Raw genomic sequence first — 12,684 nt, forward strand, 5'->3', positions numbered from 1 at the left:
TGAATCTGTAGATTACTTTGGGTAGTACAGTCATTTCCACAATGTTGATTCTTCCAATCCAAGAACATGGTATATCTCTCCATCTGTTTGTATCATCTTTAATTTCTTTCATCAGTGTCTTATAATTTTCTGCATACAGGTCTTTTGTCTCCTTAGGTAGGTTTATTCCTAGATATTTTATTCTTTTTGTTGCAATGGTAAATGGGAGTGTTTCCTTAATTTCTCTTTCAGATTTTTCATTAGTAGTGTATAGGAATGCAAGAGATTTCTGTGCATTAATTTTGCATCCTGCTACTTTACCAAATTCATTGATTAGCTCTAATAGTTTTCTGGTGGCATCTTTGGGATTCTCTATGTGTAGTATCATGTCATCTGCAAACAGTGACATTTTTACTTCTTCTTTTCTGATTTGGATTCCTTCTATTTCTTTTTCTTCTCTGATTGCTGTGGCTAAATCTTCCAAAACTATGTTGAATAATAGTGGTGAGAGTTGGCAACCTTGTCCTGTGCCTGATCTTAGAGGAAATAGTTTCAGTTTTTCACCATTGAGAACGATGTTGGCTGTGTGTTTGTCATTTATGGCCTTTATTATATTGAGGTAAGTTCCCTCTATTCCTACTTTCTGGAGATTTTTTTTATCATAAATGGGAGTTGACTTTTGTCAAAAGCTTTTTCTGCATCTATTGAGATGATCATACGGTTTTGATCCTTCAGTTTGTTAATATGGTGCATCACATTGATTAATTTGCATATATTGAAGAATCCTTGCATTCCTGGGATAAACCCCACTTGATCATGGTGTATGATTCTTTTAATGTGCTGTTGGATTCTGTTTGCTAGTATTTTGTTGAAGAGTTTTGCATCTATGTTCATCCGTGATATTGGCCTATCGTTTTCTTTTTTTGTAACATCTCTGTCTGGTTTTGGTATCAGGGTGATGGTGGCCTCGTAGAATGAATTTGGGAGTGTTCCTCCCTCTGCTATATTTTGGAAGAGTTTGAGAAGTATAGGTGTTAGCTCTTCTCTAAATGTTTGATAGAATTCACCTGTGAATCCATCTGGTCCTGGGCTTTTGTTTGTTGGAAGATTTTTAATCACAGTTTCAATTTCAGTGCTTGTGATTGGTCTGTTCATATTTTCTGTTTCTTCCTGGTTCATTCTCAGAAGGTTGTGCTTTTCTGAGAATTTGTCCATTTCTTCCAGGTTGTCCATTTTATTAGCAAACAGTTGCTTGTAGTAATCTCTAATGATCCTTTGTATTTCTGCAGTGTCAGTTGTTACTTCTCCTTTGTCATTTCTAATTCTGTTGATTTGAGTCTTCTCCCTTTTTTTCTTGATGAGTCTGGCTAATGGATTATCAATTTTGTTTATCTTCTCAAAGAACCAGCTTTTAGTTTACTGATCTTTGCTATCATTTCCTTCATTTCTTTTTCATTTATTTCTGATCTGATCTTTATGACTTCTTTCCTTCTACTAACTTTGGGGGTTTTTTGTTATTCTTTCTCTAATTGCTTTAGGTATAAGGTTAGTTTGTTTACTTTAGATGTTTCTTGTTTCTTGAGGTAGGATTGTATTGCTCTAAACTTCCCTCTTAGAAGTGCTTTTTTGCTTCATCCCATAGGTTTTGGGCCGTCGTGTTTTCATTGTCATTTGTTTCTAGGTATCTTTTGATTTCTTCTTTGATTTCTTCAGTGATCTCTTGATTATTTGGTAGCATATTGTTTAGCCTCCATGTGTCTGTATTTTTTACAGATGTTTTCCTGTAATTGATATCTAGTCTCATAGCATTGTGGTCGGGAAAGATACTTGATATGATTTCATTTTTCTTAAATTTACCAAGGCTTGATTTGTCACCCAATATATGATCTATCCTGGAGAATGTTCCATGAGCACTTCAGAAGTAAGTGTATTCTGTTGTTTTTGGATGGATTGTCCTATAAATATCAATTAAGTCCATCTTGGGTTTTTTTGTTTGTTTGTTTTGTTTGTTTGTTTTTAGTCCACCTTGTTTAATGTATCATTTAAAGTTTGTGTTTCCTTATTCATTTTCATTTTGGTTGATCTGTCCATTGGTGAAAGTGGGGTGTTATAGGCCCCTACTATTATTGTGTTACTGTCAATTTCCCCTTTTATGCCTGTTAGCATTTGCCTTATGTATTGAGGTGCTCCTATGCTGGGTCCATAAATATTTACAATTGTTATATCTTCTTCTTGGATTGATCTCTTGATCATTATGTAGTGTCCTTCTTTGTCTCTTGTAATAGTCTTTATTTTAAAGTCTATTTTTTCTGATATGAGAATTTCTACTCCAGCTCTTTTGATTTCCATTCATCTTTCTGAAATGACAAATGGCTGTCAGGAATATGCTGAGAGACAGTTTCAAAAAGTAAATCAGGACTCAGTCTGGCCTTCCAAACTGAAGGTTCATTTGAACAATGAACATTAAATTAAATACCTTAAAAAATGCATGCTGTGGAGAAAGCATTTTGAATATAGGCAGCTGGAAATGTTTACATTAGTATGTGATTTTGTTACTGGATATCTCATAAATATATCATCTATAATAACTGTCATATCTGCAATACTTTAGAAACTTGAAAATGGAAAATTTTTTTTTTTCGCAGTATGCGGGCCTCTCACTGTTGTGGCCTCTCCTGTTGTGGAGCATAGGCTCCGGACACGCAGGCTCAGCGGCCATGGCTCATGGGCCCAGCCGCTCCGTGGCATGTGGGATCCTCCCGGACTGGGGCATGAACCCGTGTCCCCTGCATCGGCAGGCGGACTCTCAACCACTGTGCCACCAGGGAAGCCCCGAAAATGGAAATTTTTTTACTTGATTTAAATATTTCAAATGAATTTCAATGAAGTTTGGAACTATTTGCTTAAAATGGAAAAAAGTTGATTGACATACAGAAAGCTGGAAGCTTACTAAAATTTTTTCAATAAAAACCTTTACAAAGTTGATAGATGGGATTGAAAAATGAGTATCATATTTTATTCAGTAAGCCAACATGCATTTATCCCATTTAGATATACAAAAATTTGCGAGATATATTTTTAATATAATAGCTAATTAAAGTCAAATACCAAAATAAATTGAATTAGAGCCAGATCTTCAAATCTCTATAAACTTTGACTCCAAGATTTTAAAAAGTATATTTACATCACATTTTCTCACCAAAAATCTTAAAATTTCAAAGAATTTTATGATGTTGATCAGTATACCTTATAATAATTTTAAAAGATTATTTCATCCTTTTTTATCCCTTTTTAATTTCTGGGTTTTGTGTAGGTTTACAAGGTACACAATATATTAGTACAGTAGTACAAGTACATAATTTAAGAATAAATAGAGAATATTGGAGAACCAAGCTTACACATTTTCTTTTTTTCAACTGATGCAATGCATGACCAAAAAACTGACTTCATGACTGAAGGTCTGGTGTAAACTACCGTCATGGTCTTCTGTCTGTTCTCTCTGCCTCCCAACTTACCCTCCACCAATCTACTTTACATATTGCTGCCATATTAATCTTCCTAAACTGTAGCTTTGAGATGTTATTCCTCTACCCAGTCATCTTAAATGACTTTCCAATGAATATTGACTAAAGCCCAAATTCCTTAGCTTGGCATTCAAGTACCTCTATAATATAAGACAGTTTCCTATCTTTCCAAAATATTTTACTTCTTCTATTCTTTCATTCAAGTCAGAATGAACTATTTACTGCTCCCATCACGTTCTGTGGTTGCCTACCTCTACGACTTTATTCATCACTTACCTGATGTTGTCTTTGTAGGATGCTCTTCCCCATGCATGTACAGACATTTGGGGGACAAATACGGATTGATATCTTTCATACTGTGTTTTCTCTGACTCACTCCATCCCCTGCCCCAGTTGGAAGTACATTCTCCCTTCTCTGAAATCTCATAAGTTTGCCGGTGACTATCCAATCTTAGGTTATGTCCATACTTGTGTAATATATTCTCTAGTGGAATATAGGAACTAGAACTGGTTCATCCTAGAACTCACCCAATTCTGCAACACACCCATGTGTAGAAGAGAGCCTGAGTCTCTCCATCCACTCAGTCAACAATTTTTTGACCATCGACTATGTTCTGGTAGATCCAGTTCAGGATACTACAGAGCCTATACAATCTGCACAAATGGAGGTGGATTTGTCTTATTCCTTTTGCAAAGTTTTACACCATGAAAGTCCTATTGGGCAATTTAATCCATGTATTAATTTCAGAAAATTCTCAGTCTATTAGCCTATAATTCAGTTTACAATTCATCCTACATGCAACCATTCATGGAGGAAAAATCAAAAAGATCTATCCAAATAATTCAAGTTTTGCAAATATAAAATGTTCCTTAAAATTTAAATATTCTATGACTTATAAGTAATGAAATACTATAACAAAAGAAAAGTCCCGATGTACACAATGATATTATTAGAAACCTCTGGACCAGAGTACAATAGATGATACCTGGGAAAAACTGGAATATAAGGTAAAGAAGAAGTACTAAAAGAAAAATATTTTAACTGTTAGTGAGGAAGGGATATAAAGGGGAAGTCTTGAGAAGATATTCTCTATTTTAGAGAGTAAAAAGAGTCTGAAACTTACCTTTATTATATGTTATTCCTGATGAAAAATAAAAAATGTTCAAAAGTAAAATCATAACATATAAAAGTGACAATTCCATCTGTTGGAAGAAAAAAGAATTATTTCCATTCAATTACTCTGAAGATATTTTTTAGTTCCTTTTGCTATAAACAATGGCATAGTAAAGAAATCATCTCTTCTTTGAATTAAAAATATTTCTCATTATGTGACAAAAGCAGACAATTGACTAAGCTCTACACTTACTTCTTAACTGGTATCAAAGATATTTATAAATATAATTATTGCAAACTAAAGAGCTGTGGCTCAGGGTTTTCTGCAACTGTTAGAAAGGCATGATCAATTCTACATCTGTGTAAAACACAACCTGACTTGATAAAGACTCAGGATGGTACAGTTGTACCTTGATCTTAGACTGTGACAGCATTGCTCTTGGGAAAGACAATCCATGTGAGTCCTGAGCATCCCTGCACATCCTTGTTGTGTGCCAGGAATGCAAGGCCCTTTTCTCAGAGTTGTGTTTGCAGCAAGCAACCTTGAGGCATAAGGTAACATACTCTGGACAAGCACAGGCTTGTTTCCATGGTGAATCTCCCAACTCCGTGTTCTTCTCCTGTAATGCACACCACTATGTGTGTTAGCAAGCATCCGTCATGGGCTGAATTGTTCCCCCCTCCCAAATTCATATGCTGAAGTCCTAACCCCCAGTATATCAGAATGTGGTCATATTTGGAGATAGGGTCTTTACAGAAGTAATTAAGTTAAAATTAAATCATTAGGGTAGGCCCTAATCCAGTATAATTGGTGTCTTTATAAGAAGGCAAAATTTGGACACACTCTTGTACAGGTAGAAGATGATATGAAGACACAGGGAGAAGGCAGCCGTTTATAAGCCAAGGAGAAAGGCCTGGAACAGATCCTTCCCTCATGGCTCTCAGAGGGAACTAGCTCTGCTAACATCTTGATGTTGAAACTGAGCAGGACCCTTTGGTACCCTCTCACTTCGTTCAGGACTCTCTGTGCCCCGCATCTCTTGAAGTAAAAGAGGTTTCTCCTGACGTCTTCAGGTTTCTCCCGAGTCTCAAAGGGCTGGCTAAAGAGTTAATGATTAGGAAAATGTGAACATATAATAATAAAGAATAACTGTTGGGCCAGGAAAGTAAACTGGTAACAATTTAAACAAAAGATCAGCCATATAGCAGAGTCACAGGACCTTTAGTTCGTCCATGAAGGACATAGATAATAATGTCTGAAGCACATTCCTAAGTTGTTTTTACAGAAACTAGACTCCCACCAGATGGAAACAGCTGACCACAAGTGCGTAGACCCCAGACCAACTGGGAACAGAAAGTTGATGATATTGACTCTGGAAACATCACCCTGTTACCTCACTGCTAATCAATCAGAAGAATGTCCACGAACTGATCAGGCACCCTGCAACCCACATCCCTAATGGTGCCTTTAAAAACCCTTCCCTGAAAGCCATCAGGGAGTTCAGGTCTTTTGAGTACTAGCTGCATATTCTCCTTTCTTGGCACCCTGCAATAAACTTACTTTCCTTCACCACAACCCGGTGTCAGACGCTTTGCTGCACATCAGGGAAACCGACCCAAATCCAGGTTCGGGATAATCTCAGATTTCTAAACTCCAGAGCTGTGAGACACTCAGTGTGTAGTACCTTGTTAGCCCTAGTAAACTAATACAGCATGAGACTCCATGGGACTAGGGTGGGAGGAGGGAGGGAGGAAGGGGACATGGGGAACTGGAGTGAGCATGATGTTGACAGTGACTAATGCTTTTGCTGTGGGTGATAAAGTCCTACATCTCTGACCCAGGAGTCTGTATCTTTTGCCAGCACCCAAGAAACAGTAAGACTGACTCGCCAGCTACAGGAAGAGTAAAATCCAGATCCTTTTGGGTTCCTGACAACTGCTGAGTAAATTAAATTTAACTGATGTTTTTCTTCTCTCAAAATTGATTTGCTTGATTCAATACATTTAACTGACAGTAGAAAGCTCAACATTTGTTGGATTTTGAATTCCTCACCCTTATCACATGGTTAGGGGAGAATTGTTTTTTAAGTGCATTTTTTAGTCATCTAAGAAAACAACTTGTTTTCACAAGGTAAGAGGAAATAAATGGTCCATCAAAATTACATCTGCACAGTGCTATGCTCAATATTATTTTTGGTATAAGAATGAATTTAACATTAAATGGAGAAGTTACCAGAGACAAACTTTGAAAATAGTGCCCTTACCAGGAAAATCTTGTATTATTTTGCTAAACATTTAAATTAAATGACATAACAGCATTATTAGAACCCATAAGCTTTCCTCATCCCTGAAATATGTGTGAAATGTATTATATTCCAGGACCCCAGTTTGGATGACCTCTTAATAAGCTATCTTCAAAGTTGTTCCAATTCAGTTCTCTCAAGTAAATATAAGAAGATCTCTAATTTCATTTAAGTGGATTTGACTGTATCTGTCTTTGAGTCAAGAACTAAAAACTCAATTTGAAAGGCTTTTAAATGCTTTCATTAAGGAAAGGAAACCCCAGAGAGCATATTTACGGGCAAGACAGCCAAGGAGTGATCTTTGAACTCTCCATGCCTTTGTGCTAGCTGCACATTCCCTTACTCTAATAATTCAGCCCATATATATAAATTCATATTTATAGCCTATATATATAATTATATATATAAGTTTTTTTTTAATTTAGAGATGAAATGTACTTTACTTTAGAGTTGACATATGAGACATTAAGTAACATGTCCAAAGTCCATTACTAGCTAGTTACAGAGTTGGGCTTAGAACCACGGTCTCCTGATTGAATTGATCTAGTCAGCATAAAAAGATGCCACAAAATGAAAATTTAAAAACTTATTCCACACTACATTCTTGAGTAGACTTGACCTATCACCAAAACTGCTAAATTTGTTCACCATAATTCTGCTTCATACATACATTAGTCTCATTATACTCCTTCTTCAATATTATGACTTTCTCAATTTGGTACTACCTTCTTTCAACAATTATCTCATGGTTAGAGAAAAGGCACAGACTTTGGCCTAAGATCAGCTCTGCCCACTGAGATGTTTGATCTTTGGAAAGTTACTTAACTTCTTCAAGTTTACTTTCTATTCAGTAAAATAGGGATAACACTTCACAGGGCTATTATGAGAATTAGACGAATAATATACTAAAACATCTAACAGCTAGCTACTTTACACAAACTAAGCACTTGATAAATATTAGCTCTGAATCCATATCTTTATACATTGAAGCAACTTCTTTATCTTCATCACACTCTCCTACGCATCCTTAACAGTCAAATTATCCCCACTAATTATTCCCATTTCATGCTTATGAGTTTCATGTAACGGTCAGATATAGGTCATATATCTGGGTATTTTCTATTCTCTGGCATCAAATAAATATTGGGAATTGTCCCAAAGGAGGAACCTACCGGTTCATTTGTAGTTACTCTATTATCATGGAAGAGTGATTACACTGAAAATTCATACTATAGTAGGGCCCTTATTTCTTACTGTAAATCCTTCTTAGTGGGATGTCCAACTAGTTGCACTTTTCTTTTTTATATTTTCCCAAGCTTTCTTCCATACAGGCTGAGAAAGAAGACCCAAAACTGGGAGCTGAGTTTTCACAGTTTACTGGTTTAGTAGTCCACTTAACTTTGGTAACAGCCAATCAGCTGCTACCAAGTACGGAAGCATGCTTAGAAAAATCTAAAGGACAGGCAGTTGGAATTTCCAATTAACTGCCTCTTCAAAGAGCACCAAAGATCATTTTCTGTGTTCACATCAGTGTCCTGAAGGAAGAGTGGGACTTAAAAGAATAAAGACCTTATTGATAGGGTAAGCAAGAAAAGTAAATACACAAAGCAAAAAGATAGGAATGAGCTACTTGGGCATGGGAATCAGTTAAGACCAAACGATATGCCAATCTGTTCTTCAGGTTCATTCTTGTGTAAATGTCCTTGGTGGGGTTGATTATACCCACTCAGGCTGCCGTTGACCAGTGGGCTGAGACTGAACCTTTCTTACTTAGCACCCTAACTAGTCATGAAGGTCACAGAGGCTAATAATTTTTTAAATGATGATAATAAAACCTGCTTTACATTCATGTTTTCCTTCAGAAGTCCCTTCACATGGCCATGTAGAATCTGCTTTATCTATTCCTAAAGAGCCCATGTAAGGAAAACTTTCTCTCACCTTTTCTGGTGACTTTAACTGAAAGAAAAAAGTTACTCCTCAACCTGCAACAATGTGCAAAACTCAACAAAATATCTCTCCCAATAAAGACTCAGTTCCTCCCCTATTAAGGGTAAGGATCTGCTTTCAGTCAGTTATTGTTGAATTACACTTTGATTTGAAGGAAAGCTCCCATAGCAGAGCTTTTATCTGTAACAGTGGAATGAAAATGTTCTTCTCCCTGGAAAACAAGACAGGCACGGGGCATCTAGTTAGGAAATTTGGGGACAAGGAAAGGGGCTCATTGGAAGGATGACTTGGACTTTTTCTGTAATTTTTCTCTGACTATAAAAGTTCTCATTGTGCAAAACCTAAAAAATACAAACAGGTATAGAGAAATTAATTACCCATAAACCAACAATCAGATATAACCACTATTAACACTTTAATCTATTTCTACAATCTGTTCCCTACATATTTATGTGTTTCATGTAGGATCCTTCTGTATATAGCTTCAGTATATAGCTTTCAGTCATTGTTATTCTGACCATTTTTTCATGTAATTCAACTTTAAAAAATATTTACAATTATATATCTAAAATAACTACAATTTATTTAAACATAAGTCATTCAGTTGTTTCCAGTGTTTTCCTGTTATGAATAGTATAACTGAATAATCCTGAACAAAAATCTTTCCCTGCATTTAAAAATATTCCTTTAGGATATAAATATATTCAAGATTCTTGATATATGTTGGAAAATTGCTTTCCAGAAAATGCAGTGTTTGGGGCTTCCCTGGTGGAGAAGCAGTTAAGAATCCACCTGCCAATGCAGGGGACGTGGGTTCAAGCCCTGGTCTGGGAAGATCCCACATGCCTCAAAGCAACTAAGCCCATGCGCCACAACTACCGAGCCTGCACTCTAGAGCCTGCAAGCCACAACTACTGAGCCCGTGAGCTGCAACTACTGAAGCCCACGTGCCCTAGAGCCTGTGCTCCACAACAAGAGAAGCCACCACAATGAGAAGCCCTCACACCCCAATGAAGAGTAGCCCCCCACTCACTGCAACTACAGAAAGCCTTTGCACAGCAACGAAGACCCAACACAGCCAAAAATAAATTAATTAATTAAAAGAAAAAAAAATGCCTGTGGGACATACGGTTAAAAAAAATGCAGTGTTGAGAATTAGATATAATCTGTAATAGTTTGATAGGCAAAAAAGTATCTCATTGTTTTACTTTTTTAAATATTGGTGCAATTTAATATTTAAGATATGCTTGTTAGCCATTTTGTCTTCTATAAATTATCTGGACATATTCTTGACCATTTTCTGTTGGAATTTTAGTGTTTTGCTTGTGAAATGGTAAAATAATTTCTTGCAATATTTACAATGAATATTAAACCCAGTTAGTCACTTAATTTTGTTTACAATGGGCTTTGATGCATAGTAATTCAAATCTGATGCAATCAAATTTATCAGTATTTTCCTTTGTTTCTGTTGCCTTATAGTTTCAAAGTCTACCCCCATCCAGAGACATACTTTTGTTTTGCTTTTTGTGACCACCAAGATGGGTGGGATAGGGAGGGTGGGAGGGAGATGCAAGAGGGAGGGGATATGGGGATATATGTATACATATAGCTGATTCACTTTGTTATACAGCAGAAACTAACACAACATTGTAAAGCAATTATACTCCAATAAAGATGTTAAAGAAAAAATTTAAAGACTCAAAAGGTTCAAAGAATAAAATAACAAGGACATTTTGATCACCCCAGATTAACATTACTACCAGTTTTTAAAAAATTATTATGGAATATTCCAACATTAGAAAAAGATTCTAAACAAAAGAAAAAGAAAGACTGTACAATCAGCCTCTTTGCATCCATCATCGAGCTTCAGTCTTGTTTCATCAGTACACACACCCATTCATCATCCTTCAGGATAATCTTGAAGATATCCTAGACATTTATACATATTTCAGTATATACATCTAAGAGAAAATGACATTTTAAATTTATTATTTATTTATTTATTCATTCATTTATGGCTGTGTCAGGTCTTAGCTGCGGCACACGGGATCTTCAGTGACGCGTGTGGGATCTTTCATTGCAGCATGCAGGCTTCTCTCTAGTTGTGGCGTGCTGATTTTCTCTTCTCTACTTGTGGCACGCAGGCTCCAGGACATGTGGGTTCTGTAGTTGTGGCGCGCAGGTTCCAGAGTGCGTGGGCTCTGTAGTTAGAGGCACAGAGGCTCTCCAGTTGAGGCGTGCAAGCTCAGTAGTTGTGGCACACGGGCTTAGTTGCCCCATGGCATGTGGGATCTTAGTTCCCTGACCAGGGATCAAACCCATGTCCCCAGCATTGTAAGGTGGATACTTTACCACTGGACCACCAGGGAAGTCCAAAAATAACATTATTAAAATAAAACAAAACCACAATACTGGACCTCTCTGGTGGTGCAGTGGTTAAGAATCTGCCTGCCAGTGCAGGGGACATGGGTTCAAGCCCTGGTCTGGGAAGATCCCACATGCCGCGGAGCAACTAAGCCTGTGCGCCACAACTACTGAGGCTGCACTCTAGAGCCCATGAACCATAACTACTGAGCCCGTGTGCTACAACTACTGAAGCCCGTGTGCCTAGATCCCATGCTCTGCAACGAGAGGCCATCGCAATGAAAAGGCCATGCATCGCAGTGAAGAGTAGCCCCTGCTCAATGCAACTAGAGAAAGCCCGTGCGCAGCAACGAAGACCCAATGCAGCCAAAAATAAATAAATTAATAAAAAATAAAAAACCACAATACCATATCATGCCTTAAAATAATAATGATTCCTGGATATCCACCCAGTGACTGTTTTCATTTCTTCAGTATACCATTCTTAAATTTTTTATAGTTTGTAAGAATCAAGATCCAATAGGGTTCATCTCGGCAATTGGTTGGTATATTTTTGAAGTTTTTAAATCCACAGATAACTCTCCTTTTTACCCCCATTTTCTCTCTCTTTTTCCTTGCAACTTATTAGTTGAAGAAGTAGTTTGTTTTACTGTTTTCCTCTGGATTTTGCTGATTGCATCATTGTGGTATCTTTTACACTGTAAGTTTATCTCATTTGTCCTGTAAATTGTTAAGTAGATTTAAATGCTTGATCAGATTCAGGTTAATTTTTTTGGCAGGGACACTTCACAGGTGGTGTTGAGTACCTCTAACAGGAGGTACATAATGACTGGTTTTCTTTTTCCATGATACACCAGCAATCATTTATTCCCTAGATCTGTTAAATTCATTGGAGGTTGCAAGATGGTGATATTTTATCATTCATTCTTTATTCTTTCACTGGAATACTTCTATAAAGATAAAATTTCCTTCACCAACTATTTGGTTACCCAGAGGTATATTTCCTAAGGAAAGACAAAATAAATGCTTCATTCTTTTCCTTCACTTACCAGTTTTGATTCCCTAGCATTAGTTTCCTAGAATTGATTTTCTAGCATCCTCATAGAAGCAACCAATAAGATTTGTTTTTTGTTTTTGTTTTTTTTTTTCCGTACACGGACCTCTCACTGTTGTGGCCTCTCCTGTTGCGGAGCACAGGCTCTGGACGTGCAGGCTCAGTGGCCATGGCTCACGGGCCCAGCTGCTCCGCGGCATGTGGGATCTTCCCGGACCGGGGCATGAACCCGTGTCCCCTGCATCGGCAGGCGGACTCTCAACCCCTGCGCCACCAGGGAAGCCCCGAGATTTGTTTTTAAGTATCATTATGAACTCATAGTTTTCTGTTTAAATATATTTCAGTGTTTCTATCTGTTACAGTTACTATCCTTATTGATGCTCAAAGTGTCCAATTTTT

General features: G+C 37.1%; 1 protein-coding gene across 1 annotated transcript in view; it reads right to left on the reverse strand.

The window, feature by feature from the left end:
* The window catches only part of CATSPERB (cation channel sperm associated auxiliary subunit beta), a 130,467-nt gene extending 125,234 nt beyond the window's left edge, over positions 1 to 5,233 (reverse strand). Inside the window, exons 1-2 of the mRNA XM_081230317.1 lie at positions 5,028 to 5,233; positions 4,628 to 4,706 (exon numbers count right to left, since the gene is read on the reverse strand). Coding sequence (XP_081086443.1) covers positions 4,628 to 4,706; positions 5,028 to 5,099 — 151 coding nt within the window. The 5' untranslated portion in view covers positions 5,100 to 5,233. The remainder of the gene's footprint in view (positions 1 to 4,627; positions 4,707 to 5,027) is intronic.
* Positions 5,234 to 12,684: the final 7,451 nt, after the last annotated feature.

Source organism: Mesoplodon bidens (assembly GCF_964165515.1).
Source record: "Mesoplodon bidens genome assembly, chromosome: 3".
NCBI classification, from domain to species: domain Eukaryota; kingdom Metazoa; phylum Chordata; class Mammalia; order Artiodactyla; family Ziphiidae; genus Mesoplodon; species Mesoplodon bidens.